Raw genomic sequence first — 20,089 nt, 5'->3', positions numbered from 1 at the left:
ACTCTACTACTGGCATTTGAAAGAGAGAGAGAGAACTTTGTCCACTTGCTCACTCCTGAGAAAGCGGCCCCTACAGGCTCCCTGCCAGCCTTTTCTCTCTCAGTACCTAGGAGGTATGAGGAGAAAAAGAAAATAACTGTGAATTGACTGTCAACGCTTAAAAAAAAAGGAGTTAATTCTTGTTGGTTTTTTTAAATGTGCATTGGATCTGTTAAATGACTCCATTTATACCCTGAAACTCTCCACTAACGTGCAAGTGGCTCCTACAAGACTGACTCCCATACTCTGTGGTAGGTCCACCCCACCATTCCATTCAACTTGCACTATCTTAAGACCACAGTTTATGCGATCAAATTTTTAGGGCTCTATTTAACAACAGTGAAAGCACTTCCAATTCATACGGATAACAGCCTTAAATTCAGTCCTGATCAACGGAGATTCTAAGGCCTAGCCAAAAGTGTACCCATCCCTTAGATCTTGTGTCTTTCTACTGTGTGGGCAAAACCAGAAATTCTAAAAACTTTCTAATAATATCCAATATTCTGGGGCGATTACCACCAGAATACTTCTGTTTATACAGGCAAAATATTGCTATCATTCTTGGGGCATTTAAAAATCAATGACCATAATGATCTAATCAAGAAAGTTTACTCCAAAGCGTAAGTCAGTTACAGGCAGGAAGAGAGCTTAATACTGAACATTATCCTCCCAGCTGATGCGGACCAGCCCCATCACACTCAGCCTCCACTTAGCCCTGATGGCATTCTGCTTGGGGGAAGCCAGTGCTTACTCCGCAGTGCCAAATGACAAGATCAATGACAGGTCACACTGGATTTACTGTCACATTCCAGAACTTAGCAAAACCCAACAAAGTTCCACTGTCAAACATCGTGACTCCCCACAAAGAGAATCACCGCACAGAAAGGGAGAGGAAACAGTTAATGTGGGTTTACCTCTGAATCTTTAAGCCTCACATAGTTAGAAGGGAAGACTCCGGCCTTGTCGCCCACTGTTCCTGTCCACCAGTCACCATCTTTCTTGGTAACCAAAATCACATCCCCTTGCTGAAAGGTTAAATCTCCTTGCTCAGAACTCTCGTAAGTGTACATGGCAATAAATTCTGGTGGGGAGAAATATTGAGATACGGAGAGAGCTTGATTGTTTAAAGAAATCCCAGACAGCTTTGCAAAAGCAAGTTTACGAATAAGGAAGTTAGGACAAGATCCATTCAAGAGAGAAGCTAGTCACAGATAAAATACAGAGCTGCAGAATGCCCTGGGCTCCACATTCCCCCAGTGCACATAAAAGTTCAGTAGCTGCAGACAGGGAGACAATTCCTGGGAAGACCCAGACACAGGAATAAAAAACCCAACTGCATGTTTACCGACACTTGAGTATTTAAGAGTGATCTACCATTTAGCATCATGATTTCTTTTTGAATGAAAATGGTTTTTACATTTATTTTTAACTAAGAGTTACATAATACCTACTCTGTGCTGAGCATTGGGTCAGATGCATTCATATGCAGGCTCTTGGTAAGCATATTAAATATGTGTATTTCAGTTTTGAGGGTACTACATCACAGGTTTTTAAAAAATTGTTAGCATATATCCTTCGCATAAATTAAATAAGACATACTTTTCATTATTGAAGTGCCTGAAAACTTATGTCCTAATTGTGCCATATACACAATATGATAGGAAGCTGTTAGAACACAAAATGAGTTACACATATTGTTTAGTTAAAAATGGGCATCTAGTTGTCATTCAAGAGCACAAACAGGTAGAGAGGACTGATGATAAAAGGAATGTCTAACCCAATCCCAGAAAGCCTTTCAACAAGTTAAAAAGACAAATCACAGTTTATCACATTTTATTATTCATGTAATTTAGTCTTAAAGGATAAGAACTAATGTTCCTTTATGTCTTGAATTTGAAGGGTGTGCATTACAGAAGAAACTTTCCTTTTTAATTAGATGTAGAACTTTGCATCACTCTTGGTGGATTTTATTAAGGCTTAGAACCAAATCACACTCTCAGAAAGATCACCAGACACAAAATCCTGGATGGAGGTTCTAGGTACAGGATAAAAGATTTACAGAAAGATGCACAGGTTTCTTATTTCCCCTTTTTCTCCATTTTATCCTAGGCTTTTGTATGTATTTTTTTAAAGCAACAGAAAAATCACCATTTACCCAAAAAGTTCATTTTTATGATGGACAATGTATGTTTCTCTCTAAACCTCAGATGATGTTCCTTTAATATTGAGCCTCGTGTTGAGTAAGAGGCAGGAATTTTTTATGGAGAACTCCTTCGGTTGATTATCAGAGCCTCTGCAGGAGGTACTAATGAAAACTAAAACAAACAGACAAAAACACAAAAACCTCTAACTCTTGTGCTCACATGGGCAGCCCCTGGAGCAACAAGGGCCTCCTTCAGTGCCAGTGTTGACCTGTCAGCGCCGAGGCCAGCAGCAATTGCTGGTGGAGAGCACTGGGCCCCACGGCAGACACAGGTCATTCAAACGTCCCAGGGAAAACAGAAGACTCTCTGTCTTTAGCCCTGAGGCGCTGGTAACACATACCTCCACAGTGAAAATTGGAAAAATGATTTCCCACACAAGGAAATCAAAGTTTGGTGGCTTTAATAGGGTCATTCTTTCTTCATTAACAGACTCATTTTTCTGACTTCTCCATACTCTCACCCTTCCCTTTTCATTTTGCTCCCTGTTACTGTTCTTTAGATCATATTTGGCCATTTAAGACAGGATCCTTGGCCATCAATACTTTCCCCAGTGATTCCTCAACTTCAAAGTTACTTTCTTTAAAATTGATCCAAATTTTGAAGTAACTTTCCAAATGCTTAAGAAACTTCAGAAACATGAACTCTGGCTGAACTTGGTATTGCAGTATAAAATATAAAGGAGACTGGGAAGACTGAGGCTGGCCTTGCCCTGCCTGCCTTGCACAAAGACATCTGAGAGTGGCTTTAGGGTGACAATGAAACCCAGAAACGTGATGATGGATAGGCAGAGGTTCCTCTTTAGCTACCCCTTCTCAGGAGACATTTCACAGAGGGCACTGGCCATCCCCAAGCCAATATTTTAAATATTTTAAAAGCAACCCAAGCCAATCATCTATTTTATCTGGTTTACAGTTTACTTTAAATTTGATTATGTTCAATGTGGTATTTACAAAAGGCTCATTAATATATGTAAATAGCTTTTCTCAGAATTTCTAATGTCCTCCCACCCCTTCACAAAGCCAGCAACCTTTCCAAATATTTCTAATAACTAAGTCATTTCAAAATGGCTGTAATAAATACACACTAAGATCAGAATTTAACTCTATTATGTTGCCCAATTTTAAGTACACGCATGGTTCACTTGTGACCTATTTATTGAGGCCTCAGTACATGTCTCAAAACAAATAAAGAAACATTCCTGCATACTGCTATTGGATGAGGATGCTCATACTTTATGTGGCTTTATCACTAATCCAGGGAATGAAGCAAAAACGACATAAAAGTAGCAGACATTTACTGAGCTTTGTTCTAAAAGCCTTCTGCATGTTATCTCATTATCCTTGTAATAATTTCCTACCTCAAGGGGTAGTTATCACGGCCAATTTACAGACAAGGAAGCTAAGGCATAAACAAAATAATACTGTTACTAGATGGGTGAGTCAAGATACAAACTCCAGCCCTCCAGTGAGCCTTGATTGGATGTAATACAACAAAGTTTTTTTCTTTCTTATCTTTTGGTGAGGTGCATAAGTTGCTTTTTACTAAACTGACTGCATGTGGTGTTTAAAGGAGCTTTTTGCCTTGTTACCCTAACAGTGGATAAAAAGTCATTAAGATAATGAGAATGTATAAAGGGAACTCTGTTAATCATTTTCATGGTAATAGCAAAAATTAGATGCTGGATTTGTTTAGTGATAAGGTTTTATAGCTATACTATGAACTAAAAAAAAATTCTTACTTTAAAAAACCTCTTGGAAAAAGAACATTGTTACTGTGAGTCTGAAATACCATTATACCTTAATCCTTGCTGTCTCCACCTAAAACAGCTGTTTTAATAATTCTGTTTTTCACTGGGCAAGGTTTCTAAGGAATGTAACAATCTCATTATGGCAGACAAACTAAATAGAACATTCTATTCTCCTGTAATGTATTCAAGGAACCCATAAAGAATTACTATAGAATTGGTTAGTTATGGCATCTGTTAACTACAACACTGCTCAGACGTCTACACAGAAAACCCATCTAACTCAGGGAGCACTCTCCAGTTAGGATGTGATGATGGCTGTATTGAATGTAAAAAAGATGTGAGATTTTTACCATGAGGGCCTGAATTACCTAAGTTTTATTCAGTTGGCATCCATACAATATTTAGGATTATGTCACCAAGTGGAGATTGAGAAAGAAGGCAATTATTTGCATAATAAATACTCAAAATGATTTTTTTTTTTTTTAGTCCTAAATTGTCTGGTTTGGTTGTTTTCATGGAGCACAGAAATTGAGTTTCAGTTTCATTTGGGATGGTACAGATGGCATTCACGTTACTATGAGAACTCTAGTGGTCTGTGTAGTTACTTTTAAAACGAAATACTTATCTATGAAGTCAGATGAGACTAGACTATGTTAGGTGAAGCAATGACCATAGTTTAGCTATAGAGATGCTCGGAAAACTTGATTCTTAGTGAACTGAATGGGTCTCTTTTAAAAGTCAAAGGGCTTATAATAAAATATAATTAGAAAATTCAGTTTTTGATGATTAATATACCTGACAGTATTTTCCATGAAGTACTCCGATTCTGTAAAGAGCTAAACTTACATTTTACTGTAGTTTAATATACTGATCATAAATGCAGTCTATCTTAAGATGAAATTCAATCTCATTTCAAACATTTACACAATGTCCTTGACCCTTCTGAAGAACATAATACAACTCAGGCCCTCACCTTCTCCCGAAACGACCGGCTTGGCTGCTGGAGAGGCTACTCGCTTTAGACTAGCAGGACTCTCTGAAGAACCAGAATCCATGCTGCAATAACGGAAGAAGAGAGTATTTTAATTTTTATCTTCAAAGAAAATCGTACAATGACACTGATTTTTCTGTTAAAACTGCTTAACTTTTAAAACTTTAAACGACCCACAGCTGAAATAGTTGTACTTAGCTAGGTTAAAAACACATAATAAGGTACTACAGAGGCATGACTCTAAGCTCGCATTCTTATTTTTCAGCACTTTGCTATACTGGACACATGGCTTATGTACTAGTTTATTTCAAGGCATGACTGACTGAGAGATGCTCACTGAATATTTTTGCTATTTTCATCCTTTTAAAGCTCATAATTTGTTTTGAACATCAATATGGTTGGAGGAATTAACAACCTTAGGTTCCATGCTATAAGACCCTAATGAAAAAGACAATTAAGTCCTTCTGATCATTTCCCCAGATCCTTTGGGTTTCCAAGTATTCACATATATCTGGTACAGCACTGGGTAATAAGCATAAAGAGAGTCATAATCTCCAACTAATGCACAAGAGTGTTCCAGGTCTCAGAGCTGAATTCCTTCTTGCATAAGGCAATGAAAAACAAGGCACATAGGTTTTCATGAGAGAAGAAAGAATGCACTTATCTATAAGAGGCTCCCTTTTGGTACTCTATATACTCTAACTTTTGCAGTTAAAAGATCTAGAAGACAAACTAATCCCGCAACTCCTGTCTGTGAATCTTAACTAGTGCAAATAGTAATATAACGCCTAATATTGTTTTCATCAAATACAAGCAGATAAATACAAAAATACCTTGTAGACTTCCTTATGGGCCCTGAAATGAGTTTCACGTAAGACTTGGGGAACCAACCCTTCTGACCTTGAACTTCTCCAAACCACCACATGTCTTGCTGTTCCAGGACGGTGATGACATCATTTTTGTTAAAATTTAAGTGGTTGTCTTTTTTGGCTCTCCAAGGATATAGGGCTTGAGCTTGTAGCCCCTCCACCTTTTCACCCTTGTGTGGAATAACATAAAGGACCTCTCGTTATGTTGCGGTTTGTTATCAATTAGGGCAGACGTGAGCATGGCACCTCTCCAACAAGCACAGGCCAGACAAGCACACACAGCCACAAAGGGCCCTGAGGCAGCACAGCAGGAGGGCTGGATGCTTCACTGTTTCCCAACAATTGTTTATTTCCAAAAGTGGAGGCCAAAGCCTGCCAGCCTCTTCACAAAGTCATTGTCTGACCATCTAGAACTCTCTATTTCAAAAAGCCAGGAGGTCACAACTATTCTGTTGCATCTGGCTGTGTGCCCTTTATATTTTGGTTCTATTTTCACTCTCAAGTTGCCCGGGACACCTCCCCATTTCCAATTTGACTGGCATTTTTAGTGGAGGATTAACAGTGGAGCAGACATTCTATGAACTATCATGAGATCATTAACTGGCATTTTAGATTAGGTAGACCCAGGGAAATAGGCCCTATCTGGATTATGCTTGTTTTAGTTCCTTTTCAGAGAAAACAGGGATTTGGTTAGCATAAATTCATTGTAATTACCATTTATTGTACATCTACATGCACTGCCCCATGAGATTACAAAGATGAAAAAAACAGCCTCTGCCTCCCCCAAATAATTTAGGGAAAAGCACTTTATTAACCACAAAGCACTATAAAGATGGGCAGTATTACTAGCAGGTAACTCACAAGTAATGGGGAAGACAGAGATAAAAACAACCAAGTGTACCACCTGGCAGAATGAAATATACTAAAAAGGAGTTCCTACTATTCACTGCAGGAATAAAGAGAAAACAGGGATGAATTCTGCCTGGGGGCATCAGCGTAAATTTCACAGAGGGGGCAGCATCTGAGATGGGCCTTGAAGGATGAGAAGGACTTTGACAGCTAGGGCTTCGGAGGAAGGGCACTCCAGGCCGAGGGCGCAGCATGGGCAAAAGCCTCGAGGTGGAACACTGCAGGGGGTCCGGGAAGAGAAGCACAATCCGGGGCTGCATGTGGCCTAGTCTCATGGAGGGGTGGAGGAGGAAGTCAGGCTGGAAAGGCAGGGTGAGGCATTTATTATCTTTTAAGCTATAGCATTAAACCATTACAGTATCTTAAAGCATTTAGTAAAAAATGAAACACCAACTTTCAATCATATATATGAATGGACAAGAACAAAAGATAATGCCTAGAGAGAGTTACTTCAGAACCAATTTGTACATGCCTTTAGAAGTTATTTATATTATACTGACATTAAGTTATGATTATGTCTGATGAGCAGAGAATTTACAACAGGTCAAATAGTTTCAGCATCTATGTTGATAACCTCTAATTCCTGGTCTTCATGGGTTCTTGCCTTCTTAAACCCACAACATCCCTATCCTATTTCCTTCCACTTAGCTGTACATTCACTCCTTCAAGTCTCTCAGAGCTGAGGGGGTTTCCCTGGATTTCGAACACCCCTAAGATTGTATATTCTCGACCTTCCATTTTCCCCCTCTTGCAGTGGACCTGCTGCCCGCGTAGCTCCTCATCCCACAGCCCTTCTGCACTGTCTAATCCTCTCCGCCACTTCACTGATTTCTCTACGTATGGACCCCAGGGTTGGCCTTTCAACTGTGCCCTCACTGGTATTTCAGAATCTCTCCCCCTGAGAAATCTTCCCCGTGTCTGCTTTGTCAACCTTTTCACATTGATGGGCCCTAATGACCCCAGCCTGGGCTGGACGTGGACTCTGGGTTTGAATCCCAGGTCTGTCACTTACTAATTTTCTGGCTTTGGCAACTGTTTAATCTCTCTGAATCTCGATTTCCACATCTGTAAAGTAGAGATGATACTTTCTCCAAAAGGCTATTAAAGTTTAGCAATCCCATGGTAATGTAAGATGTGTGTAGGTGGGGAGGGGGAAGGAAGTTTAGCAAGATCCATGCACAGTATTGCTATGATAGAAATAACAGTGGTGAGCTATATAACTATTATTATTCCTAGTCCCAAGCTGTGAAGCATTGCTAGAGAAAGCTGAGGCAATGTGCAATGATCTATTACGGACTCAGGTTAAATTAAGCCAGGCAATTCTTCTTTTTTTTTTTTGAGAACTCAGTCTTGCTCTGTCGCCCAGGCTGAAGTGCAGTGGTGCGATCTCAGCTCACCACAACCTCCGCTTCCCAGGTTCAAGTGATACTCCTGCCTCAGCCTCCCAAGTAGCTGGGATTACAGACGCCCACCGTCATGCCTGGCTGATTTTTGTATTTATTTATTTTTTTTAGTAGAGATGAGGTTTCACCAAATTGGCCAGGCTGGACACGAACTCCTGATTTCAGGTGACCTGCCTGCCTCCCAAAGTGCTGCGATAACAGGCATGAGCCACCGCGCCGGCCCAATTCTTCATTCTTCTTTGTCGGATCCCTCATTCGCCTGCTCCCAAACCTCTTCTACACTCCGCAGCCCCTCCAGGCTCCCTCCTCACTGAGAACAATATCATGCAGCCCAACTTGAACATTTTTCTTGGCTTTATCTTCTCCAATCTCTTCACTCTCCCTCACCCAGAAGAAAAAGACTCCTGTCTTTTCTGTGCTTTTAATGTTTTCTGCCTTATACCAACTATATCCTCTGACACTTCACTTTTCCATTCCCATCTCCACTGGCAACATGGCTGGTTCTTGCTTTCCCGAGGCCCCTCCACTCTGGTCCTTCTCTTTCCTTTTGCAGATCTTTCCACTTTCTTGCTGCTCATTTCCTTTTACGCCCCTGCAGTGTGGTTTCATCCTTCTCCTTCCCAGGTTACAAAGCTCTACCTGTCACAATGAATGGTCTCTTCTTTGCCCTGACCACGGTACTTAGTAACATAAGCAACCTCCCCTCCCCCACCTCCACTCTCTGGAACAAACCCCCACCCCATCACTGAGTTACTGTTAACTGAGCATGTGACACATGCTAAATGCTGAGCTAGGACAGATGCAAAGGAAAGTACCATTTCCTGCTGAGTAGCTCCTCTTCTTCTTCCAGACCACAGAACACACACGTGCCTGTGGATTTGCTATTTTCTCCCTGTATTCCCTCTCCTTGGATGACCTCACACATTTCCTGATATCCGATAAAGTTCTCTATGGGAATGGCTCCAATCTATAATCCCAGTCTCGTGCTCTCTTCCACCCTCCAGATCTATATTCCGACAGCCTGCCAGACAGGGTCCCACGTTCACCTTCAACTCAACACAACTAAAACACAACTCTTCCCTTTAACTGCGCATTCATTTCATTTTCTGCCTTTCTCCCTTCCTGCTTTAAGGTGGGCCCTTATTCTCAAACCCAGCCCTCTTTCCTTTCCTTCGGCTCCCATAGGCATTGTGACTCCAACCTCTTCACTCTCCTCTGCAGTCTCTCCCACGTGCTCGCCTCTTCTGCTTCCACCGGCACCTCCCTACTTGGTGAACATGAACTCAGCTGGGTCCAGGCCTGCCCTAGGTCTCAGCTGGGTGACACCAACAGCCCCCTGACTGGTGGCACTGCCCTGCCGGCCCTCCACTCTAATCTTCCTGCACACCGCTCCTCCAGATGGATCTGCCTAGACCCTGTGTTCCATCTGGGTGTTCTCAGATCAGAAATGATGCTGGAACCTCCAGTGCCTCCCAGATGGGTACTTGCTGTTTGGCATGATTATTGATAGAAATTTGAGTATTTTATCATTATTGTATTAAGCAAAAGAGAACTATTCAGAATAACCACCTTTATCCTTTCAGACATTATTCTTTCCGAGCAGGGCATTTCAGAGCCTCCCATTAACCTTTAATTGGTCTACCTTTTCCAAAAAAAACTCAATGGTCTAGACAAATGGAGGGGTACGTGATTTTCCTTAAATACATTCTGACTGTCTGCCTTCGAGCCTTCCCAGCAGTTTCTGTCTGACAGGCAGGCTCTCTCCATTTTCTACTAAGATCTTACCCACTGGTCAAGATGCAGCTCAAGTGCCACTTCTGCAATGAAGCTTCCTTCATCAACCCAGGCAGGAGAAGTTGACTGTGTCCCACCCCCACCCCCAACTCCCAACTATTCACAGCAGATTTCTGGCTCCTGCACTGGATTCCCATACTGCCAGCCAACCAAGACACATATAACAAGGCTTGCTTCAAAATGACATTGCCAAAAAGCATTTGCTGAAGTTTTTGGCACTAGATAGCATGCTAAGTCTTCACACTCTCACTGGCTGCCTTTACCTGGCCTAGCACAGGAGACGGGGAGGAGCCAGTGGCCGTGGCTGGAGTAAAGGCGGACCTCTGCCTTAACTGGCCGGCACTTGGAACGGTGAGAGAGGGCTGGGCTGCCCATGCATCCCAGTTATCCGTTTCTGGTTTCTCATTCGTGCTGGTGGGCCACCTGGAGGGAAAAGCACAACACCATGAATAACAAGCACTCCCTAACATACCAGCTTTTTACCCACAGTAAAGTACCAAAAAAAAAAAAAAAGCAAGCACTCCCTAATATGCCAGCTTTTTACCCACAGTAAAGTACAAAAATAAATAAATAAATAAATAAAAGAGGAAAAAAAGAAAAAAGAAAAAGATGGCAACCAATGAGCCTGTGCAACACAAACCTAGTATACTTATGTGGCTTTCTACAGTGAAAGAACAAGGAGGAGGCTGGGCACAGTGGCTCATGCCTATAATCCCAGCACTGTGGGAGGCCGAGGTGGCTGGATAACCTGAGGTCAAGAGTTCGAGACCAGTCTGACCAACATGGTGAAACCCCGTCTCTACTAAAAATACAAAAATTAGCTGGGTGTGGTGGCGCACCCCTGTAATTCAAGCTACTAAGGAGGCTGAGGACGGAGAAATGCTTCAACCTCGGAGGCAGAGGTTGCAGTGAGCCAGGATCGCATCACTGTACTCTGGACTGGATGACACAGTGAGACTCTGTCTCAAAAAGAAAAAAAAAAAAGTTAGCTGGGTGTGGTGGCATTGAGTCTGTAATCCCAGCTACTTGGGAGGCTGAGACACAAGAATTGCTTGAACCTGGGAGGTGGAAGTTGCAGTGAGCCGCTGAGATCACGCCACTGCACTCCAGCCTGGGTGACAGAGCAAGACTCTGTCTCAAAAAGAAAAATAAATAAAAGAACAAGGAGGAGAGGAAAAGGCATTTGATTTCCTCATTGATAAAATGGGAACAATACTGTGCCACTTAAGGTTAGTTGTGAGGGTACATGAAATACAGGCTAGGGAAATACTCTATAACTGCAAAGCCCCAGAGAAACATCCTCACATGATCATTATCATTTGTAATAACAATAGTTAAATGAGAAAAAAAAAAAGCTACATGCCACCTATGGAGCTGGAGCTTCTCAACACCATTTCTCAGACCCATGCACTCTACAGCAAGTACCTGGTAGTATGCCTAGATGCCACAGCAATTACAAGTGGCATCCTGACAGCAACCAGTTGTCCTGGGTCCCAGGGACAGTTCTAGTTTTGTGATTTTAATAATTTTAGATAAATAGGCTGGGCATGGTGGCTGATACCTCTAATCCCAGCGCTTTGGGAGGCCAAGGCGGGAGGATCACTTGAGTTCGGGAGTTCAAGACCAGCCTGGGCAACATAGTGAGACCTCATCTCTACAAAAAACTTAAAAATTAGCTGGGCATGGTGGCATGCACCTGTAGGCCCAGCTACTTGGGAGGCTGAGGCAGGAGTACTGCTTGAGCCCAGGAGGTCAAGGCTGCTGTGAGCCACGGTCATGCCACTGCACTCCAGCCTGGGTGATGAAGTGAGACCCTGTCTCAAAATAATAATAATAAATAATAATAAATAATTTTAGATAAACATGTCTGTGTGACTGCAGATCTAAAGGCAATTTACTTTTTACATCCTTATAAGATATACAAACAAATCTGAAAATCAAAATAATTCCTGATTTTTCATTTGGAAAATAAGGTGCCCATAATTATAGCAAGAGAACTGCACACCATACATATATTGAAGAAGAGGCATACTGATTTGATCCCCAGCAAAACAAATCCTGGAAAATATGGTATTAGTCTTCTATTTTAGCCTAAGCTTTAGTTTAAAAACTCAGAACTTTTCAGTCAAGACCAAAAGAGTAAGGAAAAGTTTCAACTTGGAAGTCAAGCTAATGGAAGGCTATTTTTTTCTTAAAGCAGAGATTAGATGAGGGGACCTTCTTTAGCGCCTTCAGCCTTTTATGTGAAAATAAAGTATGAAAAACTTGCTATTCCTTACATCCTTCCCTCCACTTCCTCCCGCCCTGGGTAATTATTCTTTCTTCCCTCTATTTGTTCCATCTGATCCTTCTCCAGCAATACATCTGGATTCCTTGCCTTCAATTTGTTTCTTCTGAAAGATGATTAGACTTGAAAAAAAAATTTAAACACTTCTTATTCAAATCACTCATACTTGTATCCTAGTATAAAATATTTTTAGACAATTGCTCATCTAGGTCATGGCCCTATAACTGGAAGTCTGAACAACAGTTTCATCTATCATTTCAAACCTCTGCTTACACACAGTTTTTAAAATGCCATTTCCTGATGAACCAGGGCACAGAACTAACCGTGGCCAAGTGCAAACACCTCTTCATTCTACTATACATTTGTATAAGATTAATGAAAGTGGAAAGCTTTAAAGGAAACAGCTTTCTATCTTATTCAGAACCACATGACTGAATTCAATTTTTGCTTCTGCCTGGCAAAAAAAAAAGTGCTATTTGCATGCAGGAAATAACTCTGAAAATTTGCTGACTGACATGGATGTCAAAACAGATTATTAGGAAACTGTATTTCTCCATTTCTTCCACAAGAATGATAGATACAAATACATTATTGAACAAAACAAGATAACAGGCTTCATTTTGTACCATGGTAAGTCACTGTTAGACAATGATATCATTAAATCCAGTTCAGGGACTGTAATCTCCAATTCGCCAGCCAGAGAAAGGAGTACTGAAAATGAGCCAGCTCCCTCACATAGAAGGACAATCCAAGACTATGAAAATAGTTAAGGCGGGGGGGGGGGGTGGGGGGAATGATCAAATTGGGATTTCAAAAATCATCAGAAAGAGCCCACCAACACGTACGTGGAGCTGAAGTCGGCCCAGTTATTAGGGGTCGTGGAGGGCTCTGAAGAGGTTACTGCCAAAGGGGCGGGGGTCTCACGCAAGGCCAGTTTGGGGGCAGGGGCAGATGTTGAATCAGTCACTGGTTTCACTGGAGCAGGAACCTCATTTTCTGGGATTTTCTCTGCATAGTTTGCAGGGAACCACCCTGTCTTTCCTTTTAATTCTCCTCCAAGCCAGCCGGGTTCTCCAGTTTGGCTTTCATCCACCTGTGGAAAAAGTCACAACTTTAAGTAGAACTAAATTAACCCCTGAATAGACCCAGCACCCAACTAGAGCGAAGTCCCAAGCCTCTGCCCTCTTTAGATTGACACATGGCATAGGAATCTCTTCATCTTAGTCCAAGTGTCTGGGAAAAGAGTCTAAGCAGTAATGCTGAAAAAAAAAATGCACTATAATTCAAGCTCTTATTCTCTGCACTTTTTAAAAAAGCCTTACCCCATAACTGTCCTAATAATGGCAGTTGAGACAAAGTGCCTGGAGTCCTGAGGCATGTAATTTAAATATTTTGATTTGGGAAGTGACTTAACAGGCTTCATCAGAAAGTCATGTCATTATTAAAAATAATTTGACTTGAGTTTATTACTTAAAGTTGAAAGCAAAGGGTGCAATCAATATAAATTCAGTACTCTGAAAACCTCCAATAACTAACTAGTATTTATTCAGTATAAGGACAAGGAAGATTTAAAAAAAAAACCATGGCCTTAAATGGTTTCCGCGGGAAGCAAAGCTGACTGCTGCTGTGTTTAGGCATTTAAAAGCTCCACAGACACATGATGAGAAAATTAAGGAAGTCATTATTTACAGCAATAATCAATTGTATTAAGGTCCTGTAGTTTTCTTTTGTATAAATTTAACTTGCATATTCAGTGCACAGGAAAATCCAGGATTATACTGTTTAAAAATTTCACAGAGGCCATTTATTACGCCAAATGCTTTTAAGGTTTGCATTTTAATTCTGACTCAAATGGATCATCCAAAATGGCCAAAACGATTCTACTTTTCTTTACGAGTTGTCCCTACTATTTTATGAGCAACAGGAGAATGACTTTGAAGGAAAATCACATTTGCTATTGGGAAATTTATTTTTTGGCTGGGCACGGTGGCTCATGCCTGTAATCCCAGCACTTTGGGAGGCTGAGGCGGGGGATTACCAGAGGTCGGGAGTTTGAGACCAGCCTGACCAACATAGCGAAACCCCGTCTCTACTGAAAATACAAAACTAGCCAGGCATGGTGGTACATGCCTGTAATCCCAGCTACTCGGGAGGCTGAGGCAGAAGAATCGCTTGAACCCAGGAGACGGAGGTTGCAGTGAGCTGAGATGATGCCATTGCACTCCAGCCTGGGCAACAGGAGTGAAACTCCGTCTCGAAAAAAAAAAAATTTATTTTGATTACTATAATTCTTATAAGGGTCTTATCTTATGAAACCTTATATCTTATTTTTACCCCTTCCTATGCTGCCTAAGGAGTAAAACATCAAACACTTCACTGGAAATTAAAGTTGCTTCTTAGAAATCAGACATGAGTAGGCAGGGTCTTAACAACGATTTTGGAAAAATCTGACAAAAATACCAGTTATCTAATCCATTCAAGTATTCAGTAAAAATTAATTAAAAATAAAGCAAAAAATGATTACATTAAACAAACCAAACATCTATCTGTATGTACTCAGTGGACAGTGAGTAATAGGGTTCAATACTTATTAGCTTATTTGAATTAACAAATGTTTGGGGTAGAGGTGGAGAAAACAGAATGCAAGGCAAGGCTTACTACTGAATTCTACCTGTTATTTACAATATATTCAGAAAGTAGGGGATGCCTGCTTGCTGCTCCACTTTAGGGAATCTTTATTGTCACAGATAAAAGCAATTTCTAAAGCTGAGAATTCTCCAAACAACCAAAAAAGGAGTTCCCTTGTATAAAATGCAATAACACTTCCAAAGGTTGAATTTTTGGCTTCACAGTTCTATCATTTCTGCTCACACTTACACCCACATGAACACACTAGCCACTTTCCAGTCATTGTTTTGTTCTTACTGTTCTTTTTCTGGGCAGCCCCAACTGTTTCTCTAGATGAGGATTTAAGATAAGTTTTCCCCCATTTGGATCTTCTTTTATGCTAAACTCAAATGGCTAGATGTCTTTCCTTCCCTGTGTACATTTTGGTGATATGGTGACACATTATAACTTTGCTCCACACTGGAAACATGGCTGTCTCTATCCAAGCCAGGTCCTGCCAGACTTCTCAGTAGGTTCAATAGTCAAGATCAGCCACCTTGATTCTAGGACCAAAGGTGATGTCAGGCAGGAGTGGGTTAGGAGCTTGAGCCAAACACACAATAACTTAGTGTCAAGACTGCAAAGTGTAATGATCAAGAATAGGGCTCTGCAGTTAGACCGTCTCAATTTAGGAGCTAGTTCTACAATCTATTAACTGGTTGACTTTGGGCAAGTTTAATCTCGTGGCACCTCAGTTTCTTCATCTGTAAAATGGGGATAATAAAAATACCTGTCTTATTATAATGCTCACTGTGAGGACTGACAAATATTTACACCAATGCCTGGCATACTAAAAGTGTTAGTTTTTTTTTTTTTTTTTTTTTTTTTTTTTTTGAGATGGAGTCTCACTCTTGTCACCCAGGCTAGAGTACACTGGCACAATCTCAGCTCACTGCAACCTCTGCCTCCTGGGTTCAAGCAATTCTCCTGCCTCAGCCTCCTGAGTAGCTGGGATTACAGGTGCCCGCCACCACGCCTGGCTAATTTCTGTATTTTTAGTAGGCATGGGGTTTCACCATATTGGCCAGGCTGGTCTCGAACTCCTGACCTCAAGTGATCTGCCTGCCTAGGCCTCCCAAAGTTCTGGGATTACAGGCGTGAGCCACCGTGCCAGGCCAGATATTTTTTTAAAATTCTCTCTTCTGCTGTCCAGCTCTGATGTTGCGCTGTAGTTCTCTTACTTGGGCTTCTGTCCTGTTCTAAAAGCCTGGTCTTGACTTTACCTTCACTCTAGGTAACAATCTGCTTCTCTGTTCAGGAGTTCCCTGCTCTAACTGCCTGGTCCTCTGCTCCCTCTAGGTTTACCTTCTTGCCATAAGCAATCCTTTAGGGGCTCAAGTGGATCCCTTGATCGACGGGAACTCCTACTCGTCTGCTCATTTTGGACCTCCTCAAAGGTCAGCTGCTTTGCTTAATTATGTCCCATGATCTATTGTCACTCCCTTGAAACACAGGGTATTGACTGGTTAATAAGACTTTTAGGCCAGGTGCAGTGGCTCACTCCTGTAATCCCAGCACTTCTGGAAGCCAAGGTGGATGGAACACTTGAGGTCAGGAGTTTCAGGCTGGTGAAACCCTGTCTCTACAAAAAATACAAAAATTAGCTGGGCGTGGTGGCACATGCCTGTAATTCCAGCTACTTGGGAAGCTGAGGCAGGACAATTGCTTGAACCCGGGAGGCGGAGGTTGCAGTGAGCCAAAATCACACCACGGCACTCCAGCCTGAGTAACAGAGCGAGACACTGGTGGACATCTGGAATGCGACCTGAAGCCCTGGGGAAATGTCCTCCCCCTCCAGTAAACTGATAACACCCAGCCTGTCCTCAGATGTGATAGAAAGCCTGCTGGTGCAGTGTACACCTAGGAGTGAAGGAGGGGGCCATATCAGCCTCTTATCCCCATAAGCAAGAGCTTCTCCCATCCCTAAGGATAACAGTGAAATCAGCATTTCACTTTTAAGCAAAGAAATCTGTTGGTCTCAACAGCCCCCCAAATAACAGTCTCAATTAAGTTAATTTACTCTTACAAGTATACATCAATTTTAATAAATTATTACATTTTAAGGTTCAGGGGATGTAAGAGACTTTCATTCTTAACACCTAAATTAAATTAACCACTTAGAAAGGGCACAAAGGTCAACATATGAAAATGAAAAATATTTCTTCTTGGATTTGGAAAACTACCCAAAATGCCAATCCAATTTTGGAAAACATAAGATTATGGCAGACCAAGAAGTAGGAACACAAACTGCTTTGTAATATGACTGTTTCCAACGTGGACTTTTACACAATGTACATTTACCTACTGGGGGCTATAAGGGAGATGTTATTATTAACAATTTTGGTCTCAATACAATTTCATTTATCAGGCACACTGTAACACCCCAACGTATTTGGGGGTAATTCTAGTGAAACATCATTTAAGTGAAGTACAAACACCAGATATTGCTCACATTTCTGGGACTATGTTACAGAGCTGCTCTATTAAATGTTAGTAATTACACACTATATATTGTAGCTCGCTGATGCAACAGTCAAATATACACAGCAGCCACTTCAGCTTCAAGTCCGTTTGGCAAAGGCTGATGATATTACACCTCTTTTCTCAATTTTTATATGCTCCATGGCTGCCATCTTCATTAGGTAAGATTAATATTTCTAAAATCTCTGACCTTGTCACAAAGGGGGGAAGCAGAAATTCCTTTTTCCCCTCATAGAACATGATAAACAAGTGTAGCAAACAGGTTTAGCCTGTGTATTAAGACCAGCTGACAGTGGCTGCATGGGATGTGTTGAGGAGTGCAGGTAGTAAAACATTTTCCATGGATTTGCCGGTTTTGAAATATAAGGTTTCTCCCCAGATTCCTAGATGAGGATATTAAAAGTCTTTGTTTTTTGGAAGGATTCTCGCTCTGTTGCCCAGGCTGGAGTGCAGTGGCGCGATCTCGGCTCACTGAAAGCTCCGCCTCCCGGGTTCATGCCATTCTCCTGCCTCAGCCTCCCGAGTAGCTGGGACTACAGGCGCCCGCCACTATGCCCGGCTAATTTTTTTTTTTTTTTTTTTTTTGTATTTTTAGTAGAGACGGGGTTTCACCGTGTTAGCCAGGATGGTCTCAATCTCCTGACCTTGTGATCCGCCCACCTCGGCCTCCCAAAGTGCTGGGATTACAGGCGTGAGCCACCGCGCCCGGCCTTAAAACTCTTTCTGAGGTCAGGAGATTGAGACCATCCTGGCTAACACAGTGAAACCCCATCTGTACTAAAAATACAAAAAAATTAGCCGGGCGTGGTGGCGGGTGCCTGTAGTCCCAGCTACTCGGGAGGCTGAGGCAGGAGAATGGCGTGAACCCGGGAGGCGGAGCTTGCAGTGAGCCGAGATCGCGCCACTGCACTCCAGCCTGGGCGACAGAGCGAGACTCCGTCTCAAAAACAAAAAATAAACAAACAAAAAAACTCTTTCTAAAGCTCCAACTTGGAGGTTGGCAAATTTCACCTCTGTTGCAACTACTCAAATCCGCCACTGTAGCACACAATATGTGAATGAAGGAGCCTGGCTGTGTTCCAATAAAACTTTATTATAAAACAGGCATTGATTGGGCCAGATTTGAGCCAACCCTGTAATCGTGTATACTGGTCCCTCAAAACTGCAGTGATATTATGGCCAGTTGTTACTAAATGAGATACTTTCTGATGTTTAATCTATGGAAATCTATGGAAGGTAGAGGAAAAAGGTATTGTTGGCTACATTTAAAAAAATGTCAGGAGAAGAAAAGGAAAAGAATGAGTTAAAAATTGTTATAAGAGTAACACTAAGACAAACAATTTCCAGAATGAACTGACTGGCTAATGACTGATAACTACTAAAGAAGTCCATTCTTCTTTGGATATTTTTAAGAGGATATTTTCTAGAAATGATTTAGGATTAGTCCTGACGTGAAAAAGAGATTAGGTTAGATCAGTGGTTCCTGAAATTGACTCCCTAACAGAACCACCTGGTCAGACACTTCTGAAGGCTGTATATGCAGTAGAGTTCTCAGAATCTCTGGGGATGAGCCCTGGCATGGTTATTTTTTGGAAGCTCCCTCAGCAATCTGGATGCATTCAGGCCTGTACCAGTCCAAGGATAAGCATTTAAACCAAGCTTGTCCAACCCGCAGCCCACTGGCTGCATGTGGCCCAGGACAGCTTTTAATGAGGCCCAACACAAATTCGTAAGCTTTCTTAAAACATTATGAGATTTTTTTGCAAGCTTTTTTTTGAAGTTCATCAGCTATTATTAGTGTTAGTGTATTTTATGTGCAGCCTAAGACAATTCTTGCAATGTGGCCCATGAAAGCCAAAAGATTGTACTGATTTAGACACTCAGCCTGTGTTCTCAAGATAAACTTCAACAAAACAGCAGTGAGCATAGGTCTTCTCGTTTCTTATGTTCTACTAATATGTTACGGATGTCAAATTTGATTTAATTCACCCTCCAAGTATTGGGAGTTCCAGATCAAGAGAGGCCATGTATTTTCTAAGCATCTAAGCCTTAGCCATCAAGGTCAAACTCAATTGAAAGCATTTGGTCTTCCCTGAGCACATCACTTTACACTGATTCCTCTCCTCTTTTAAATTCCTAGCAGAGTTAGTGAATGTTTATTGAGAACTTCATCACATGTTGGCCTTTTCATGTGTTTCTCTAGATTTCTCTAAAAAGATTTTAAACATATGAATGGCAGACTTGATAATTTTCTATTATCAACAGCACTGAGAATAGTGCTATATACAAGGTACCACATTAAATTTTTGTTAACCATGAAAAATTATAGTTTTGGATAAAACCAGGCTAAGTTTTTCTAAAAGCAAAATATTTTTAAGGCTAAGACTGCCTACATTAAAAAACACTGTCACATTGTTAGACTTCTAAAAATCGAACATATTATAGTAAGCTATGTCCCAAAGACATTTGAGGAATCTGAGAATCTGATGACTGTGCCCACAAAAGTATAAGTGAACCCTGGATTTTTCAACCTAGAGAGACTGACAGTAATGTTGTACTACATGTTTCATGCTCATCATTTGTTAACTTTAAAATTCATGAAATTAAAAAAATACAAACCTATTGCTATTAGATGTCAATATCTATCTTTTTGCATTGACTGTTATCCTCACAAAGATAACACAGCTGAATGGCACCT

At 41.3% G+C, this 20,089-nt stretch overlaps 1 protein-coding gene across 9 annotated transcripts in view; it reads right to left on the bottom strand.

The window, feature by feature from the left end:
* Window positions 1-20,089, bottom strand: part of ITSN1 (intersectin 1) — a 257,189-nt gene that overhangs the window by 75,562 nt on the left and 161,538 nt on the right. For 5 of the 9 annotated variants that reach the window (XR_001715152.4, XM_016947143.4, XM_016947144.4 and 2 more), the window contains 5 exons: window positions 13,089-13,336; window positions 10,220-10,379; window positions 5,815-6,020; window positions 4,964-5,046; window positions 954-1,120 (listed from right to left, as the gene is read on the bottom strand). Coding sequence is in view for 8 of the 9 variants with exons in the window: in XM_016947143.4 (XP_016802632.1) it covers window positions 954-1,120; window positions 4,964-5,046; window positions 5,815-6,020; window positions 10,220-10,379; window positions 13,089-13,336 (864 nt within the window). In the remaining variant the exon portion in view is untranslated. The remainder of the gene's footprint in view (window positions 1-953; window positions 1,121-4,963; window positions 5,047-5,814; window positions 6,021-10,219; window positions 10,380-13,088; window positions 13,337-20,089) is intronic. The other 4 variants (XM_016947145.4, XM_016947146.4, XM_024352352.3 and 1 more) reach the window with 1 other exon arrangement.

The sequence above is a fragment of the Pan troglodytes genome, chromosome 22, assembly GCF_028858775.2.
Source record: "Pan troglodytes isolate AG18354 chromosome 22, NHGRI_mPanTro3-v2.0_pri, whole genome shotgun sequence".
NCBI classification, from domain to species: Eukaryota; Metazoa; Chordata; class Mammalia; order Primates; family Hominidae; genus Pan; species Pan troglodytes.
This window is presented reverse-complemented; position numbering and strand designations above follow the sequence as displayed.